Source organism: Dromiciops gliroides, chromosome 3, assembly GCF_019393635.1.
Source record: "Dromiciops gliroides isolate mDroGli1 chromosome 3, mDroGli1.pri, whole genome shotgun sequence".
NCBI classification, from domain to species: Eukaryota; Metazoa; Chordata; class Mammalia; order Microbiotheria; family Microbiotheriidae; genus Dromiciops; species Dromiciops gliroides.
In genome coordinates, this window is record NC_057863.1 from 250,716,473 (window position 1) to 250,736,539 (window position 20,067).

The 20,067-nt window shown below is 35.9% G+C and overlaps 1 protein-coding gene across 2 annotated transcripts in view; it reads right to left on the reverse strand.

Moving 5' to 3' along the window:
* The window catches only part of MGAT4A (alpha-1,3-mannosyl-glycoprotein 4-beta-N-acetylglucosaminyltransferase A), a 151,335-nt gene that overhangs the window by 110,186 nt on the left and 21,082 nt on the right, over positions 1 to 20,067 (reverse strand). The window contains exon 2 of one of the 2 annotated variants that reach the window (XM_043995661.1): positions 7,520 to 7,856. The exons of the other annotated variant lie outside the window; for it this stretch is intronic. Within the exon in view, the coding sequence (XP_043851596.1) occupies positions 7,520 to 7,613 (94 nt within the window). The 5' untranslated portion in view covers positions 7,614 to 7,856. The remainder of the gene's footprint in view (positions 1 to 7,519; positions 7,857 to 20,067) is intronic. 2 annotated transcript variants of the gene reach the window in all.

Sequence of the window (20,067 nt, forward strand, 5' to 3'; positions counted from 1 at the left end):
TCCAGTCTCAGGCATTTGACACTTACTAGCTGTGTGACCCTGGGCAAGTCACTTAACCCTTATTGACCCACCGGGAAAAAAAAAGGTGGGGGGGGGGGTGGAATATTTTGGGAACAATGTGGCTGGGAGCCCTAACTGTAGCTTAGGGGAAAAGAGGAGTCCCTGAGGTTGAGCCCCAGGACAGAATTCAGAAAATAATAGTAAGGAGGACCTGAGGCCTAATACATTACCCACAACTCAGAATTAAAACCTGATTATAACAATAAACTGCTAAAAATAAAACAAAATAAAAATGAGTAAACAAAGTAAAAAGAATCGACCATAGATAGCTACTTTGGTATAAAAGATCTGGGTTCATATTCAGAGGAAGATAGTTTTAAAAAGCTACTCCTACCCCAAAGGGTAACATCAAATGGTCACAAGCCCAAAAAGAGTTCTTAGAAGAACTTTAAAAGGAATTTAAAAATCAATTAAGATCAGGGAAGAATTAAGGAAAAAAATAAAAGCAGTCCATGAAAATTATGAAAAGAAAGTTAACCAACTGGAAAAAGACATACAAAATCTTAAGGAAAAAATAATTCCTCAAAAACTAGACTTGGGCATGAGGAATCAAAAGAAGTTCTAAGACATTAAAAATAATAAAACGGGGGCAGCTAGGTGGCGCAGCGGATAGAGCACCGGCCCTGGAGTCAGGAGTACCTGAGTTCAAATCCGGCCTCAGACACTTAACACTTACTAGCTGTGTGACCCTGGGCAAGTCACTTAACCCCAATTGCCTCACTAAAAAACAAACAAACAAACAAACAAAAAACAAAAGCAAAACAAAACAAAACAAAAATAATAAAACGGGGAAGCTAGGTGGCGCAGTGGATAAAGCACTGGCCTTGGATTCGGGAGGACTTGAGTTCAAATCCAGCCTCAGACACTTGACACTTAACTAGCTGTGTGACCCTGGGCAAGTCACTTAACCCTCATTGCCCTACCCCCAAAAAAAATAATAAAACTAGAAAAAAAGAAGAGAATCTGAAACATCTAATTAGAAAAACAACTGATCTGAAGATGGGGACTTCTGGAAGGGTGTGTGGATTGAGAGGGGACTCTTGGAGGGGTGGGTGATATGGGGAGTGGGAGGGTGGGAAGAAGATAAGCTAACAGGGAAAGGGTAAAAAGAGAGGCTGAGAAAGAAATCAGTGAGTAAAATTAAGATGAAGGGAAATGCATAAATAGTAATTATAACTTTGAGTGTGAATGGGAACGTTTATATCAATACTCTTGTAGTGGTAGAGAACTTGAAATTGCAGGGCATCTTTTCTAGCCTCTTCCTCACACCAGGAAGTGGGCAGTGTGGTCCATTGAAAAAGGTACTCAGGAAGCAGCTAGGTGGCACAGTGGATAAAGCACCAACCCTGGATTCAGGAGTACCTGAGTTCAAATCCAGCCTCAGACACTTGACACTTACTAGCTGTGTGACCCTGGGCAAGTCACTTAACCCCCATTGCCCCACCAAAAAAAAAAAAAAGGGTACTCAGACACCCATGGGGCTGCCAAATCCCAATGCTGCTTCAATCCAATGAGAAAATGACCTGATGGCCTGGGCTGCCTGTGTGCAGTTGTGTACAGAACCCAGTATATCTGTACCTATTACTTCATCACTTGCCTCTCACCACAGAACTGAGGTAGGTAAAAATGGTATGGGTCATGTCTTTTGTCTCATGCATAAATTGGCAAAGCCTGAATTTACCAATAAATAGGATCTCAGCTTCCCCAGAGATGTTCAGACCCTGAATGAGGGGGGACAGCTCTCTTTAATAGTTTTGGAGAGTACAGAACAATGAACAGCACTTTGTACTTGGAGAACAAGTTATGATTGGTTAAAAGAGTTCAATATCATGAATGGCAAGATCAATATGACTGGTTACAAGAGCTAAGGATTGGGGGACAATATGATTGGTTGGAAATTGGGAACGAGGGCCTAACAACAACCCTTTCCTTCCTTCCCATGACTAAGAAATCTTCATTCTTTCAGTCTACTTGCAAGGTCTGAGATAGTGGATAATAAATCAGACATCCTTGACACAACAGAACAGTGATCAACAAGAGAATTGGATCCCTGAATTTAACTCATCACAGGTCAGCTGAACTCAGAATTAAGCTCAGAAACAAAGAACCATGACATAGGCCATTACAGGACAAAAGTCAAACACTGTAAATGGGATCAATTAAAAAAAGACACAGAATCAATCTAATCATTTTACTCTCTTACATGCCCCTATACTTTAGCTATACTAGCTTGCTTGCAGTTTCCCACAAACAGCATTCTATCTCCAGCCTCCATGCCTTTGCACAAACCGGTTTCTACTTACTGGAATGCTTTCCTACCTTCCCCCATTGGAACCCTTAGCTTTCTTTCAAAATTCAGCTCAAGTCACTTCCTTCAGGAAGCCTTTCCTGATTCCCCCTTAGAGTCCTGTCCACCTCAATCACTGGACATTTATTATGTATAACACCTCTAATTACTCATCTGGGAATATGGGTACTCACCTAGGTGAATAAATTTCTTTACTTTGTAGTTAAAATCCCAGCACCTAGCATAATCATCAAGATTTAGTAAAAATTTAATTAAACCTTCCTGATTGAAAAACTTGAAGATTTTAGTGACACTTAGGAAGGCTTATAAAAAATTATGCTTAACAAAGTAAACAGAATCAGAAGAACACTTTATACAATGAACACATAATGGTCACAACAGCAAAATGCTTCACAACTCTCTGATTAATTCAGTGACCATTCAGACTTTAGAGGATTTACAGTAAAGTATGTTCTCTAATTCTCAGTGGAAACCATGGAATTTTTTTTATATGATCAGTGTATTTATTCATTTACCTTGACTCTATTTGTTAATAAACAGAATTTAATGAGGGTAGATTAGAAAAAGGAGTCAGCATAAAGTGAGAGTGATATAAAATAAGATACTATTTAAAAATTATAATTTAACACTTACTACATCATAGAATCAATATAATGTCAAATCATTTGATCCAGTCTAATTCTGCATTTGATTCAACAGATTCAAGAGGTAAGATGTGCCCAAGATCATACACACTAAGTATCAGAACTGAGACTTCTACTTCCAAATCAAATTCTTTACCACATCAAACCTGCTTGAATTCACTCAGAAGTTACTACTACATTAAAATAATTTCTTATAGTTTCTCCCCTTTTCCCTTCTGCAAATACAAAAACACTGACCCAGGTAGAAGTTTAGATATTAGGGAAAAATTTTTCAAAGAAATCTCCCAGTGATCACCAGTGAAAAATCATCCTATGGACACTTAGAGAATCTAATGACTGGTCTTCTTGCCTTAGTAGGTAGAATGGACTTATTTTCTTTGTGTAGATGCTTGAACCATTTCTAAAGCAATTCAGCTTCTGTTCACATGACTCCACCAAAATTGCTCTCTCCAAATGGCCTTTCCTCAATTCTTCATTCTCTTCAACCTTTAGTGTAGCCTTTGGCACTATTTGCAACCCCCCCTTTTTTGGATACTTTCTTCTCTCTAGGTTTTCAAAAAAAAACCACTCTATCCTGATTCTCATCTCTACCTACTGGAACATCCCTCAATCTTCTCTGCTGGATCCTTATCCAGATCATGACTTCTAACCATGGGTGTCCCACAAGATTCTGTCCAGGGCCTCTCTCCTTCTCCCTCTATACTACGTCACTGGGTGATCTCATCAGCTATCATGGATTTAATTACCATCTCTATGCTGATGATTCTCAAATCTACCTATCCTGTGCCAAACTCTCTGCTGACTCCCAATCTCTCATTTCAAACCTGATGTCCAATTAAATTCAACATATCCCAAACTTATCTCGTATCTTTCTCCCTCTCCTAACTTTCCTATTACTGCCAAGGGCAACACCATCTTCCCAATCCCTCAGGCTACATCGAGTGAACATGCCTCCCTCTCCCCTGATGCAGCCACCATTCTTGTGCAGGCCCTCATCACCTTATGTGTAGACTACAGCAATAATCTGATGGTCTATCTGCCTGCCTCGAGTCACTCACCTCTCTAATTCATCTTCTAATTGGCTACCAAATTCATTTTCCTAAAGGGCAGATCCAACCATGTCACTTACACTCCCAACTCAATAAATTCCAAAGGCTCCCTAATGCCTCGGATCAAATGCAAAAATCCTGTTTGGTGTTTAAAGCCCTTCATAACTTAGTCTCTTCCTGCACTGCAAAACTTCTTACATCTTACCCCATTTTGCTATTCAATGAACAAAATACTCCATGTCACAACTCTGGGCATATTCCTGGCAGTCCCCATGCCTGGAATGCTCTCCCACCTCATCTCTACCAACTAGCTTCTATGGTTTCCTTTAAGTCTCAACTAAAATACCATCTTCTACAGAAAGGCTTTCCCAACCCCTCTTAATTCTTGTCCCTTCTCTATTTTAATTTTGCCTGTTTATAAGCCTGGGGCTGATTCATATGGATTCCTTTGCTTGTTGTCTTCCCCATTAGATGGTCAATTGTTTGAAAACAGGAAGGTCTTTTGCCACTTTTTGTATACCCAGCACTCAGCACAATGTCTGAAGGAAAGTTGGTGCTTAAATGTTTAATTGTTTGTTGAATGACTACTAAGTTTTATGTCTTATTAAAGAGCTATTTTGTGACAGACTATATTAAATATAAATATTTCCAAAGAGTTGGCCTAAAAATTCACTATATTCAAGGTACATTATGTGATTATAATTTCTTCTTCCTGCCAAGCATATACAAACCTAATATCCACTTCCAGACTTGGCTGTTGCTAAGATTGAATGGCTCTGAAGACTCTTCTAGCTTGTAAACCTACCCTTTGAAGAAGTCCTCAGTTAAAGGACTTCTTCAAAAGGACTTCTACATTTTCTTTTCTTTTCAGCTCTGTGAATCAGGAAGCAACTTTAAGTTACAAAAAAATTTACTTAAGCACATTGAAAATTAATTTCAGAAAAGGAATGCTGCTGTGACCAACATGTTCATGATTCAGGTCTCCTTTCTGCTTTGTTCTGAAAATAAGATCAAAATTCTTTCAAAATACAACAGACTACCATGGTAGATTTTTGGTTTCAATGAATTTTAGAGAATCTGCTTTGCAACATTACACATTTTTAACTCTTCTACATCAGGTCTATAGTTTGTCTTTGTCTGCATTTTTAACTTCATTTTAAAACTGTATTTTAATTTCTGCTCTGGAAATTCTGCAAAATTCCCCCAAAAAGAACTATTTCTCCAATTCATAGGATATTAAAGAAAAAAAATCTAACAGCTATGTTTTAAAATAGTAGAATTTTTAACCTTTTCAGTAAGGAAAGGAAATAAATGAAGAATATGCTATAATGTCTTGATTTTCAGTTAGTAAGAGAATCAATCAGCTTTCAATATTCCACTAAGACTCCAGACCTAACAATGCTTTATATAGCCTAAGATATGATCAAATTTCTTATTGTTATTGAAAAGGATAGTTTCCTTTGCATAAGAAACCATATGCCCACTCTTATATTTTATATACAAGGGGATTTTCAAAATATGCTGTCAGGTACTTCACCTCACAGATGATAAGAGAAAAGATATTGTCAATTATTATGTAACTGCTTTTCTTCATTACAAGGTAGGGAAAGGGAAGATGTGCAGCTAGATGTAATAACAAAGATATCAATGAAATTGATTATTTTTAAAAAGAGAGAAAGGCCAAGCATGTACACAGCTACATATACAATAAATTGATGAAATGCGATTAATATAAAAAGTCCTATAAATATACCCCCTTCAATGATGGATGTTATTTTGATGGTGCTGGGAAAGCATTTTTTATTTTAGAAGAAAGGTCATCAACAAAATAATGTCCTGGTGCTTGAAACCAAAGTTAAAGAAAAAGAATGAAAAAAATACTTTATGCTACTTTCCCAAGAGAGGTCATGGAGTAAAGTAATCTTTATAAGTCTTTTAAAAACAGCTAGGTGGTACAGTAGAGTACTGGCCCTGGATTCAGGAGGACCTGAGTTCAAATCTGACCTCAGACACTTAACAATTACCAGCTGCGTGACCCTAGGCAAGTCGCTTAACCCCAACTGCCTCACCAAACAAACAAACAAAAAACCTTTAAGAAACACTTACCACTTAAGAATCCTTAAGAAACACTTTAATATGGTAGCTCTATTATGTTTTATATTCATATTAAATCTATTCCAACATATATATATTATTAAAAGGTGACGAGGAATTCAGGTCATTAACAACTTCTTCAGCCACTTTCAAACTCATGAGAAAAACATTTCAACCAATACAGTTTTTAAATAAATACATAAAGGCAAAGATGAGCAATCTGTAATAACAAGTTTGTGGGTCACATTACCCAAATTAAACCATTACTTTAATGCTTCTAATACTCTTGCATATGAACAAAGTTTCCTCTAGACAAAGATTATTAATTTAAAATACTATGAACTTTAAAAATATTTTTATAATTTCTTTTATAATCCTATTTTATTTTATACATTAAAAATATTATTTTGAGAAGGGGTCTATAGAGTTCATCACACTGCCAAAGGGACCCTATGACAAAAAATTTAATAACTACTGCCTCAAGATAACATTAAAAAGAAAGAAAAATAAAAATAGTTAAGTAAGAAGGGAGAGTTACTACAAGTAATTTTTTAATAAGGTAAATTATTATTTATTATATCCATCTCATTTTTTTTTTTTTGTGGGGCAATGAGGGTTAAGTGACTTGCCCAGGGTCACACAGCTAGTGTCAAGTGTCTGAGGCCACATTTGAACTCAGGTCCTTTCGAATCCAAGGCCAGTGCTTTATCCACTGCGCTACCTAGCTGCCACCTACAAGTAATTTTTTTATGAAGACTAAGTAAAAAAGAAATATACCTACTCTAAACATGAGTACAGCTAACAAACATATACTAAATTGACACTCAGAATTCACTCTGAAACAATTTCCAAAACTTAACAAAAGAATGAAATTTTAAAAACACTGAACTCAAACTCTACACATTCATTCAATAATTTTACTTAAAGAACAATTTGTCCACAGGTACAGTTAAAATCAAAGTGACTATAAGTAAACTTCTTGATGAGAATGATTGTGTCCTTTAAATGTTATAAGCACTGTTCAACATGTTATATGTTTGTTATTCAATGAAACAAAAATACTGGTATTCTTGAACTTAGCCTACTGAGTAAATATTATAGTATAAATTAACAAAATAATATGTGTAGCTCTTGCCAATAAGTGTTGAAGTACAGACTTCAAATAAAAAAGGCCTCTTTCTAATATTCTATTTAGATAGGCATTCTCGTAAGTGTTGGACTGTGTATGTACAATCAAGTGACTCAGCTTCCTTTCCACCCCATAAAAACACTGACTTAATAGACATTACAGACTTGATTTCTCTCATGTCTTCTAAACAAAATATTAATTTATATGTATATTTTCACAGGGATCTTTTCCTTACCTTTTCCATTTTGCCATGAAATATACCAAGACAAGCTGAGGAACGAAGTGATAAAAACTAACACAGTTGTCACAGTTCCATTTCGGAGCCTCATCTCATTTCACCATCACAACTGTTCAAATGTTTTTGATGACAATGATGATCCGTATTATTTCTTTTTGTTTTGAAGTCAATGTATTCCAGTACTAGGGGCTCCAGGCTAATAACAAGAGATGAGAGAGGTTCATTTCAAGCGCTCTACAAAACAAGTCCAGCTGTAACAGCATTCAAAATTATCACTCAAGTGCTTCTTCACAGTCTTCATATAAGTGAATATTGGTTCATATGCTTCCTCTTCCTATTCAGAAAGAAAATACATTCAGTTACACATTATATTATCACTCTTAAGTCTGTACTTTATAAAAGTGCTAAAATTGGCTACTATTAATTATTCATCTTTATATACAGAGACAGAGAGAGAGACATAGACAGACGACCTTTTCCCTAAGGCAAGGGTTCATCTGAGTTCTGTGAATTTCTTTTTTTCTGAAATATTCTGATAAATATTTCCATATGTATTTTATTTCAAAATAAATAAGTGTATTTTCCATTTGCTATATATTCTACTTTATGCAATTATAAAACATTCTGAAAAAAAGGTCCATAAGTTTCACCAGACTGCCAAAGAGGTACATGACAGGCTAAGAACCCCTATTTTAAAGGAAGAAACTTCAAATAATATTCCTGATATACCAGCCCCAAATAAATCAGCAAGTGTTAGTTTGCCTAAAAGGTTCACAAGGGTGGAATGCACCTGACTCACTGAACAAATAATAAGCTAGTAGATTTCAAAAGAAGTCCAGAGAAAAAAGAGAGAAGAGACAGAAAAAGGAGATAGTATCTTATTTATTTCTAAAATAAATGTATATTAAAGCCTTTGGTTTCTATATCATATATATTGTCTAATAAATCCTTTCCCCTCCCAAGGAGCTATCCTTTATTAAAGAGGGAAAAAAGGAAAATTCATCATAACTTTCCAACCTATCAAAAGAATCTGACATTACATATAGTGTTGCATCTTACCTCTCTTGCCTGTTCTTTGGGGACAATTTCAGTCATTATAAATTCAAAGCAATCATCTTCATTTGAAAAGCTAAGAATTCTAATCTTTCCTCTGACATAATTTGATTTAATTTCATTTAATCTTCCCATCTCCTAGTTTTCACTAAAGAAAATAATTCCTTAAAAAACAGAATTGGGCAAGTGGAAACTAATGACTCTATGAGACATCAAGAAACAATAAAACAAAATCAAAACAATAAGAAAAAATGTGTTATATTTAATTAAAAAAACAACTGACCTGGAAAATAGTTCAAGGAGAGATAATATAAGAATTATTAAAATAGGGCAGCTAGATGGCACAGTAGATAAAGCACTGACCCTGGATTCAGGAGGACCTGAGTTCAAATCCGGCCTCAGACACTTGACACTTACTAGCTGTGTGATGCTGGGCAAGTCACTTAACCCTCATTGCTCCGCACCCCCAAAATTATTAAAGTACCTAAAAGTATATCAAATAAAGAGTTTAGAAATCGTATTTCAAGAATTTATCAAGGCAAACTATAGAGGGTAAAATAGATATTGGGAAAACTCCATCTATCACCTCCTGAAAGAGATCTCAAAATGGAAACTCCCAGGAATATTATTATAGTCAGATTCCAGAACTGCCAGGTCAAGGAGAAAATACTTCAAGCATCTAGAAAAAAATATTGTGAAGCCACAGTCATGAAAACAAAAGAATTTCCAGCTTCTATATTAAAGAATCAAAGAGCTTAAAATAAAATATTCTGTAGGTAAAAAGAGCTAGAATTACAACTAAGAATCACCTACCCAGCAAAAGTGAATATAATCCTTCAGGAGAAAAAAAAAATAAATTTAATGAAATAAATGATTTTTAAGCATTTCTGATGAAAAGACCAAAGCTGAATAGAAAATATAATTTTCTAATAAAATACTCAAGAGAAGCAAAAAAAAAAAAGGGAAACAGGAAAAAGAAATCATAAAGGATTCAATAAAGTTAAACTGTTTACTATCCTAAATGGAAAGATGATGCTTCTAACTCCAATAATTTTATCACTTTTAGAGCAGTTAGAATGCATACACAGAGACAGAAGACATTGAGGGTGAGTAAACCATGATGGGATGATATCCAAAAAAAATGAAATCAAGAAAAGAGGGATGCACAAAAAGAGGTAGAATGGAGTAAATTATTTAATATAAAAGAGGCACAAAAGAGCTTTTAAAGTAGAGGGAAAGATGGTGGCTGGGGGGTGGGGGTAGGGGGAGCAGCCAACACCTGAACCTTACTGTCAGAATTGGCTCAAATAAGAATTAACACACTCAGTTCGCTATAGAAATCTATTTTACCCTATAGGGAAGCAGGAACAAAAAGACAACAGAATAGGGAGAGGGGGTTGGGAGTTGATAGAAGGGAGGGTAGATTAAAGGAGGCTGTACTCCGAAGCAAAACAGACTTTTGAGGAGGGGCAGGATAAAAAGAGAGAAAAGGATAAAGAGAAGAATAAGATGGAGGAGAGAAAATACACATAAATCATAACTGTGAAAATGAATGGAATGAATTCATTCATAAAATGGAAGCAGAGAGCAGAATTGATTAAAATCCAGATTCCTACAATATATAATTCACAAGAAACACACCTGAAACAGTGAGACACAAAAATAAGAGCTTGAGCACAATCTATTATGCTTCATTTGAGATAAAGGGAAGAAAAATAGTAGGGGCAGTAATCAGACAAAGCAAAAACAAAAATAAACCTATTTGGGGGGAGGGGAAGGGCGATGAGGGTTAAGTGACTAGCCCAGGGTCACACAGCTAGCAAGTGTCAAATGTCTGAGGCCGAATTTGAACTCAGGTCCTCCTGAATCCAGGGCAGGTGCTTTATCCACTGCACTACATAGCTGTCCCCCCAAATAGACCTACTTAAAAGAGAGAAGCAAGGAAACTATATTTTGCTAAAAAAGGTACCATGGACAGTGAAATATTACCAGTAACTAACTACACATATATGCACTAAATGATGGTATAGCATCCAAATCTTAAAGGAAAGATCAAATGAGGTACAGGAGGAAATAGTGAAACTATATTAGTGGGGGAACTCAACTTTCCCATCTCAGAAATAAATAAATCTAACCAAAAAGTAAAATAAACAAGAAGTTAAAGAAATGAATAGAATTTTAGGAAAGTTAGCTATGATAAACTTCTGAAGAAAACTGAATAGGAATAGAAATGAATTTTTGTCAGCTACACAAAAACTGACCATGGGCATCCAAACCTCACAACCAAATGCAGAAAAGTAGAAATATTAAATGCATTCTTTTCATACATAATGTAATAAAAATACATTCAATAGGACTATGGAAACATAGACTAAGAATGGGAAATTAAATAATCTAATCCTAAAGAATAAGTGCGTCAAAGAACAAATCATAGAAACAATCAATAATTTCACTAAAGAGCATGATGACAATGAGATAACATACCAAAAGGGGATACAACCAAAGTGGTACTTAGGGAAAAATTTATATCTCTAAACTCTTACATTAATAAAATAGAGGAGAAAGAGAAGATCAATGAATTGGGCATGTAACTTAAAAAATTGAAAAAGAACAAATTAAAAATCCTAAATACCAAACTAAAAATACTAAGAAAGATTAATAAAACTGAAAGTAAGAAAATCATTTAACTAAGAAATAAAAGTAGGAGCTGCTTTTATGGGGGAAAAAAGCCAATGAGAAAAACCACTGGGAAATTTGATTTAAAAAAAAGAAAACCAAACTTCCAGTATCAAAAAAATGAAAAAGGTGAACTCACCACCAATGAAGATTAAATTAAAGCAATTATAAGGAACTATGTTGCCCAATTATATACCAATAAATCTAACAATCTAAGTAAAATGGATGAATATTTACCAAACTATAACTTGCCAGATTAACAAATGAGGAAACAGAATATTTAAATAATACCATATTAGAAAAAGAAATTGAACAAACTAGCACTGAGCTCCCTAAGAAAAAATCCCTAGGACCAAATGAATTCATAAGTGAATTCTATCAAACATTTAAAGAACAATTAATTCTAATTTTATATAAACTTTCTGGAAAAGTAGGGAAAAGAGTCCTACCAAATTCCTTTTACAACAAATATTTCAGCTTCTGCAATACTATTAGAATTAGCATAGTCTAAAACCATCAGTAAACATTATCTGTAACGGAGAAAACTTCCCAGTAAAATCAGGGGTGAAGCCAAGATGCCCATTATCACCACTGATATTCAATACTGTACTAGAAATGTTAACTATAGCAATAAGAGAAGAAAAATTATTGCTCTCTGTAGATGGATGATATCGGGGGCAGCTAGGTGGCGCAGTGCATAGAGCACCGGCCCTGGAGTCAGGAGTACCTGAGTTCAAATCTGGCCTCAGACACTTAACACTTACTAGCTGTTTGACCCTGGGCAAGTCACTTAACCCCAATTGCCTCACTTAAAAAAAAGAAAGTGTAGATGGATGATATGATGGTATACCTGTAGAGTCCTAGAGAAGCTACTAAAAAACTAGTTAAAATAATTAACAACTTTAGCCAAGTTGCAGATAAAATAAACCCACACAAATCATCAGCATTTCTATATATTACCAACAAAGGCCAGCATCAAGACATAGAAAGAGAAACTCCATTTAAAATAATTGCAGACAATATAAAATACTAGAGTCTACCTTCCAAGACAAACCCAGGAACTATATGAACACAATTACAAAACACTTTCATACAATATAAAATCTGAATCACAACTGGAAAAATATTAATTGCTCATGAATAGGCTGTCAATAGTAAAAATGATAAGTATACCTAAATTATTTTACTTATCAGTGCCATACCAATCAAACTACTAGAAAAAAGTATTTTATATACAAAAAAAATAATAAAATTCATATGTAAGAACAAAAGGTCAAGAACATCACGAGAATCAGTGAGAAAAATATGAAAGGTGGCCTAGCCATACCAGATCTCAAACTGTATTACAAAGCAGTAATCATCAAAACAATCTGGTACTGGCTAAGAAATAGAGTAGTGGATTGGCTGAAAAACTTGGGTACATGATATACTATAATAATCACAGTAATCTAGTAAATGACTTCACTATCCTCAACAATACAATGGTCCAAGACAATTCTGAAGGACTCATGATAAAATACAATCCGCCTCCAGAGAAAGAATTAATGGAGTCTGAATGCAGGTTGAAGCATACTATTTTTCACTTTCTTTAATTTTTTCTTTTTGGGGGTTGTGGGGTGTCCATTTTCTTTCACAACAAGAATATAGAAATATGTTTTGCATGATTGCACAAGTACAACATGTGTCAAATTGCTTATGATCTCAGGTGGGGAAAGGGAAGAGGAAGGAGGGGGAGAATTTAGAACTCAAAATTTTTTTAAAAACATGTTAAAATTGTTTTTATGTGCAGTTGGGGGAAAAAAAACCTTTTTTCTTAGAAAGGTAAAAATAGTTTTTACATGTAATTGGAAAAAAAACCCTGAAAATTAAACAAAAAAAATATATGTTTTACAGGCATTGTTGATGCCATTTTACATATGAGAAAAATGAGGCCCAGAAGGGTCATATAAATTGCCCAACCAAGTACAAGGGGGAAAGATCTGAACAAAGGTATTTCTTGACAAGTCTAAAACACTTTCCTCTACACAAGAGGTATCAAAAAAAAGCAACCCACTCCCAAAGTAGGCAGAACAAGATTAAAATGTAACTGGGAAATATTAAACAAGATACATAAAACTACAATATATCCTGTGTGACCCTGGGCAAGTCACTTAACCCTCATTGCTCTACAATAATTTAAAAAAAATTAAGGGGCAGCTAGGTGGCACAGTAGATAAAGCACTGGCCCTGGATTCAGGATGACCTGAGTTCAAATCTGGCCTCAGACACTTGGCACTTACTAGCTATGTGACCCTGGGCAAGTCACTTAACCTTTATTGCGCCCCCCCACACAATAAATTTAAATAATGTTAATATGTAGTTTCCTAAGTCAATTTGTAGAAGCAGGGATCCTTATGTACTATTTAGTGACAACCACTGTTTCTATGTGAGTTTGACATCACTGCTCTACACCATGCTAATACCTCTCAACTCTTCAAGAGCATTTAAGCATCAGAATTTCTTAAAAATACAACTCTCTATATAACAAAGGTTATAATAAAGACACTAGAATCTACTGTTAAACTAGAACCAAACTAGCCTAAAAACAAGTCTGCAATTAACAGTCTACCAGCAATACTTCACATTTAAGCTAGTATTCAAATCATTATATTCTAGTTATTAGTATTTAACGAGGCCATCATTCATTATTAAGTAATGAATGTAGCGAATATACCAATCTCATATTTTACATCAAACACAGCATTCGATAACAAATATTCAAATAAGCACAGCACTGACTCCAAAGCCAGTGCTTTTTCTTCACAACACGGACTGCCTTGTTTCTAAGAGCCTACAAACTGGTCTGTATGCCTGAGAAAGAAGGGAATGTCAAAGAGGGATAAAAAGTCTAGCATTCTGTCCGCAACCCAGGTACCACATACTTCTTACAGGAGACTTTTCCTGATCCCCTTCAGTTGTTGGTGCTCTCCCTTTCTTTTAATTTTAACTTTGCATGTAGTTTACATTTGGCTATGCATACATGTTGCATCTACCTGAGATGAACTTTTTGTCTATCTATAGCCCCAGCATACAGTACCTAGCAAAGAATAGGCACTTAATAAGTGTTTACTGACTAACTAATGTCTTGCACATAGTAGATGATGAAAGTGAAGAATGCAGAATCAGGATATACAAAATGACTTTATGTAAAAACAGTAAAAAATATTATAATAATAGGATACATTCACAGAATAACAGGAGACATAAAAAAGAACATTTTGTTAAAGATAAAGTAATGAGTGGATAAAGTGCTGAATTTGGGAAATCAAGATGAGTCTCAATTATGCCTCATGTACTAGCTCTGTGACTTTGAGTAAGTCACTTAACTGTCCCTGTACCTCTCTAACAGGGTTGTTGTGAGGATAAAGTAAGATAACATGTTATTTGCAAACCTTAAATTATTATATAAAAAAGTTAAAATTACTACAATTTAAATATGTTTCATGAACTCTATCCAATCTGTTAATTTCTTTATGGAGAGTAATATGGAAGAGGTTATCAGGAGTTACGAGTGTTAAAATAGGCAATTTTTAAAACATAGTACAAGAGAGGACAGAGTCAAGATGGCAAGGAAACTGAGGATATATGCTGAGCTCTCCCAATCCAACCTTTTAAATAACTTAAAAACAAATACCTCAAATCAAATTCTGAGTGGGAGAACCAAAAAAGGTCATATATCTCATTTTCCCCAAACCAGGACATCTTGGAAGGGCTGAAAGAGAGGTCTGTCTGCCAGCACTTAGGTAGGGGCTGGCTGTGGGTCCTGAAGGCAGTAAGGCAGAATCAGCACCCATGGCAGTAGAACCACTGCAGCAGAAAAAGCATCAGTGCTGGCACCAAGAAGCTCAGTACAGAGGACCCCTGCGCTAGCACTGGTCACAGAACCAGTGTCATTTGGCATCTTTTACCTATTACCCAGTTACAGGTCACAGACACAGACCAGAATGATGCAGTTTCATTCAGTCTGCAGGTGCAAGGGAACAGGGCCCTACCTGAGTAAGGAAAATAGCGCAGATCAGAATGACAGTATCCAGAACTCTCTCTGGATCACAGCAACTTGGAAGCACTAAAAATCTGCGTGCCACCCCCAGATGTGGCCACAGAAACTCCAAGCTAATCATTTCCTCCAGAGGTGAGCTGAGCCCAATTCTAAGAAAAAATCCAGTCAAAAAATAATCTGGAAAAATGAGCAAACAACAAAAAAAAGAAACAGACCATAAAAACATTCTATGGAGAATATAGAAGAAGCTCAAGAGACAAATTCAGAAGAAAATAATTTGAAAATGTCTACAAGCAAAACCTCAAAGAAAAATTTAGACTGAACACAAGCCTAACAAGAGTTACTAAAAGCATCAAAATTAGAAGGAAAACAGGAAACTATGGGGAAAAAAAACTTTTACAAAAAGTTTCTTTGATAAAGCTCTCATTTCTCAAACCAGACCAAATTTATAAAAATTAACAGCCACTGCCTAATTGATCATCAACAGATATGGGGCAGCTAGGTGATGCAGTAGACAGAACACTGGCCCTGAAGTTAGGAGGATCTGAGTTCAAATCGTACCTCTGTAACGAGGAATGATGCCACCTGCTGGAGACTTACTGTAGAAAAGCTCCGCCATGAGGTGAAGGTCTCTGAGGGCAAGCCCATGCGTCTTTTCTTTGGTGTCAGGAAGTGACATTTGCTAGTGGGAGGAAGAAGGGGGAGCCTGGCGCTCTGACTCATGCTCTTTCCTGAGGACTCCAGCGGAGAAGGGAGCTAGAAATGCGCTCTCCCTTTAATAGATAGATGAATGTAGGCCTTTCTCTCTCTCTGGCTTTTCAACTTAGCCGTGGCGGCGCATGTGTTTTGTGTGCGGCTTTTGGGTGTGCTGGTTCTCGGCCTGGCAGGCAGTTTGGGATTCGGTGAGTTTTATAAAGGACTATAGACTAAGCTTAAATCTAAGATTATTCATTTGTATTTCTACTTTCCTATTTCCCTAATTGGTATCACCTTTTGTTGTCTAATTCCCAAGCAATAAAAATGAATCCCTCACTGATTAAAGCTCAGAGGCTTCTTTTTCTTAGTGGTCTGAGATAGATAGATAGATAGATATATATATATGGGATAAGTTAAAAGGGGGAGTTTAATGCTCGTATATCCAATTTTAAATCTCACACCTCAGATATACTAGCTGTGTGACCCCGGACAAATCATTTAACCAATTGCTTTAAACATCTGGGGTCATCTCCAGTCATCCATTGATATATGTGTGTGTATGTGTGTGTGTATTTCCATTGGATGTAGATGGCTCTGGAGGAAGGTGAAGTTGGTGATGCTGCACAGCCTTCCCTCACTTAAATACAATTCAGTGCAAGTCATGACATCACCCTGATGTCATGATCCTATTCGAGAACAAAGGACCAACAACAAGAAGTCACCAGATATGAACAGGAAATTTCAGAAGAAGAAATCAAAGCTATCAGTAGTAAATCACTATTGATTGAAGAACTGCAAATTAAAACAACCTTGAGGTACCACCTCATACATATCAGATTGGCTAACATGATAGAGAAAAATGATAAATTCTGAAGGTGATATGGAAAAACAGGTTAATTAATGTACTGTCGGTAGAGTTGTGAACTGGTCCAACAATTCTGGAAAATAATTTGGAAGTATTCCCAAAAGGCTATCAAATTGTGCATACCCTTTGACCTACCAATACCACTACTAGGTTTATATCTCAAAGAGATCCCCCAAAACGAGAAAAAGGCCTACTTGAACAAAAATGTTTAAAGCTGCTCTTTTTGTGGTGACAAAGAAATGGAAACTGAGAGATGCCCATCAATTGGGGAATGGCTGAACAAGTTGTGGTATGTAATTTTGATGGACTACTAATGTGCTATAAGAAATGAAGAGTAGGATAGGAAGATTTATATGAACTGATGTAAAATGAGGTATACAGAACCAGGAGAACATCATACACAGAGAGTAATAGTCTAAGGATGATCAACTGTGGAAGACAGCTACTCTAATCAAGACAATAATCTAAGATAACTCCAAAGGATACATGATGCTGTCCACCTCCAGAGAAAAAACTTGATGGAATCTGAATACAGATTGAATCACACAGGTTTTGGGGTTTTTTTAACTTTCTTTTTCTTTTTTTTCTGCATTTTCCTTTGGCTAAGAGGGAAATAGGTCTTGTATGACTTCACATGTATAATTGAAATCACATTGCTTGCTTTCTCAATGGGAGTGTTAGGAGGGAGATAATTTGGACCCTAAAATTTAAAGGAATTAATGTTAAAAATAAATGAACGAGGGGCAGCTAGGTGGCGCAGTGGATAGAGCACCGGCCCTGGAGTCAGGAGTTCAAATCTGGCCTCAGACACTTAACACTTACTAGCTGTGTGACCCTGGGCAAGTCGCTTAACCCCTATTGCCTCACCCCCCCCCAAAAAAAATTACTTAATTAAAAAAAAAAAAATGAACTTCACACCCAAATGCAGAAGAGCAGAAATAATAAATCCATCTTTTTCAGATCCTAATACGAGAGCAGCTAGGTGGCGCAGTGAATAAAGCACCGGCCCTGGATTCAGGACTACCTGAGTTCAAATCCGGCCTCAGACACTTGACACTTACTAGCTGTGTGACCCTTGGCAAGTCACTTAACCCCCATTGCCCTGCAAAAAAAAACAAAAAACAAAAAACAAGCAAACAGATCCTAATACAATAAAAATTGTATTCAATAATGGGCAATGGAAAGATAGATTAAAAATTAATTAGAAATTAATCTAATTCTAAAAATTAAGTGGGTCAAAGAACAAATCATAGAAACAGTCGATGTTATTAAAGAAAATGACAACAATGAGACAACATACTGTAAGGATTGGAATGACGCCACCTGCTGGAGACTTACTGTAGAAGAGTTCTGCCCATGAAGCGAAGGTCTTTGAGGGCAAGACCAGGAGTCAGGAAGTGACGCAGGCTAGTGGGAGGAGGAAGGAAGAGACTGGCGCTCAGTCTCGCGCGCTCTCTTTCCTGAGGACTCTGGTGGAGAGCGGAGCTAGAAATGTGCTCTCCCTTTAATAGATAGGAATCTAGGCCTTTTTCTCACTCTTTACCAAATTCTTATTCTCCTTAATAAATGCTTAAACGTTTAACTCTTGCTAAAGCTTATAATTTATTGGCGACCACTCATTAGATATTTTAGACAGTTTAGCTAGAATTTTAACCCTTAACAATACCAAAATTTATGGGATGTAGCTAAAATGATATTTAGGGGAAAATTTATATCTTTAATTGCTCACTTCAGTAAAACAGAAAAAGCAGATGAATGAACTGGACATGCAACTAAAAAAAACTTGAAAAAGAACTAATTTTAAATCCCCAATTAAACACCAAACTGGAAATAGTGAAAATCAAAGGGAGAGAACAGCTAGGTGGTGCAGTGGATAGAGCACTGGCCCTGGATTCAGGAGGACCTGAGTTCAAATGTGGACTCAGACACTTGAAACTTACTAGCTGTATGACCCTGGGCAAGTCACTTAACCCTCATTGCCCTGGGAAAAAAAAGAAAAGAAAAGAAAATCAAAGAGAGATTAATAAAACTAAAAGTAAGAAAACCACTGAACTAATAAATAAAACTAGAAGCTGGTTTTAATTTGATTTTAAAAAGGAAAGAAGAAAACCAAATTACTAGTATCAAAAATGAAAGGGGTGAATTCAACACCTATGAAGAAGAAATTGAAACAATTACTAGGAGCTATTTTGCCCAATTATATACCAATAAGTTTGACAATCTAAATAAAATGGATGAATATCTATAAAAATTTAAATTACCCAAATTAACAGTAGAAGAAATAAAATACTTAACCCAATCTTAGAAAGAGAAATTGAACAAACTATCAATGAATTTACTAAGAAAAAATTCCCAGGACCAAATGGATTCACAAGTAAATTCTAACAAACAATTGATCCCAATACTATATGAAATATTTAGAAAAATAGGTGAAGGAGTCCTACCAAATTCCTTTTATGAAATAAATATGGTGTTGATACCTAAACCAGGAAAGCCAAAACAGAAAAAAAAAATTTAGACCACTATCCTTAATGAATGTTGATGCAAAATTTTAAAATAAAATAGTAGCAAGGAGATAACAGCAATATAACACAAGGATCATATACTATGGCCACGTAGGATTTGTTCTAGGAATGCAGGGCTGGTTCAGTATGAGGAAAACTATCAGCACAACTGACCATATCAATAACAAAACCAATAATAATCATATGGTAATCTCAATACATGCAGAAAAAGCCTTTGACAAATTGTAGCACCCATTCCTATTAAAAAACAGTAGAGGGGCAGCTAGGTGGCGCAGTGGATAGAGCACCGGCCCTGGAGTCAGGAGTACCTGAATTCAAATCCGGCCTCAGACACCTAACACTAGCTGTGTGACCTTGGGCAAGTCACTTAACCCCAATTGCCTCACTAAAAAAAAAAAAAAACCAAAACCAAAACCAAAACCAAAAACCAAAAAACAGTAGAGAATATAGGAATTGTTCGGGTCAAATTTAGTATGGGGAGAGTTAATTGGGCGGCTCGCTGTAATATTAGGATTCAGAAAATAATGAGAGACCTCTAGGTCCAGAGTTTTCCCTTCTCCAAACTGCCTCTTTTTCAGTTACAAATCAGGTTTTTTTAATGGGAACAAAATTTACAACACAAGTGAAGTTAATAAAGCTAGGGACAATGAGAAAGGGGACTGAGAAACTCACCACCACATGGAATCGGTAT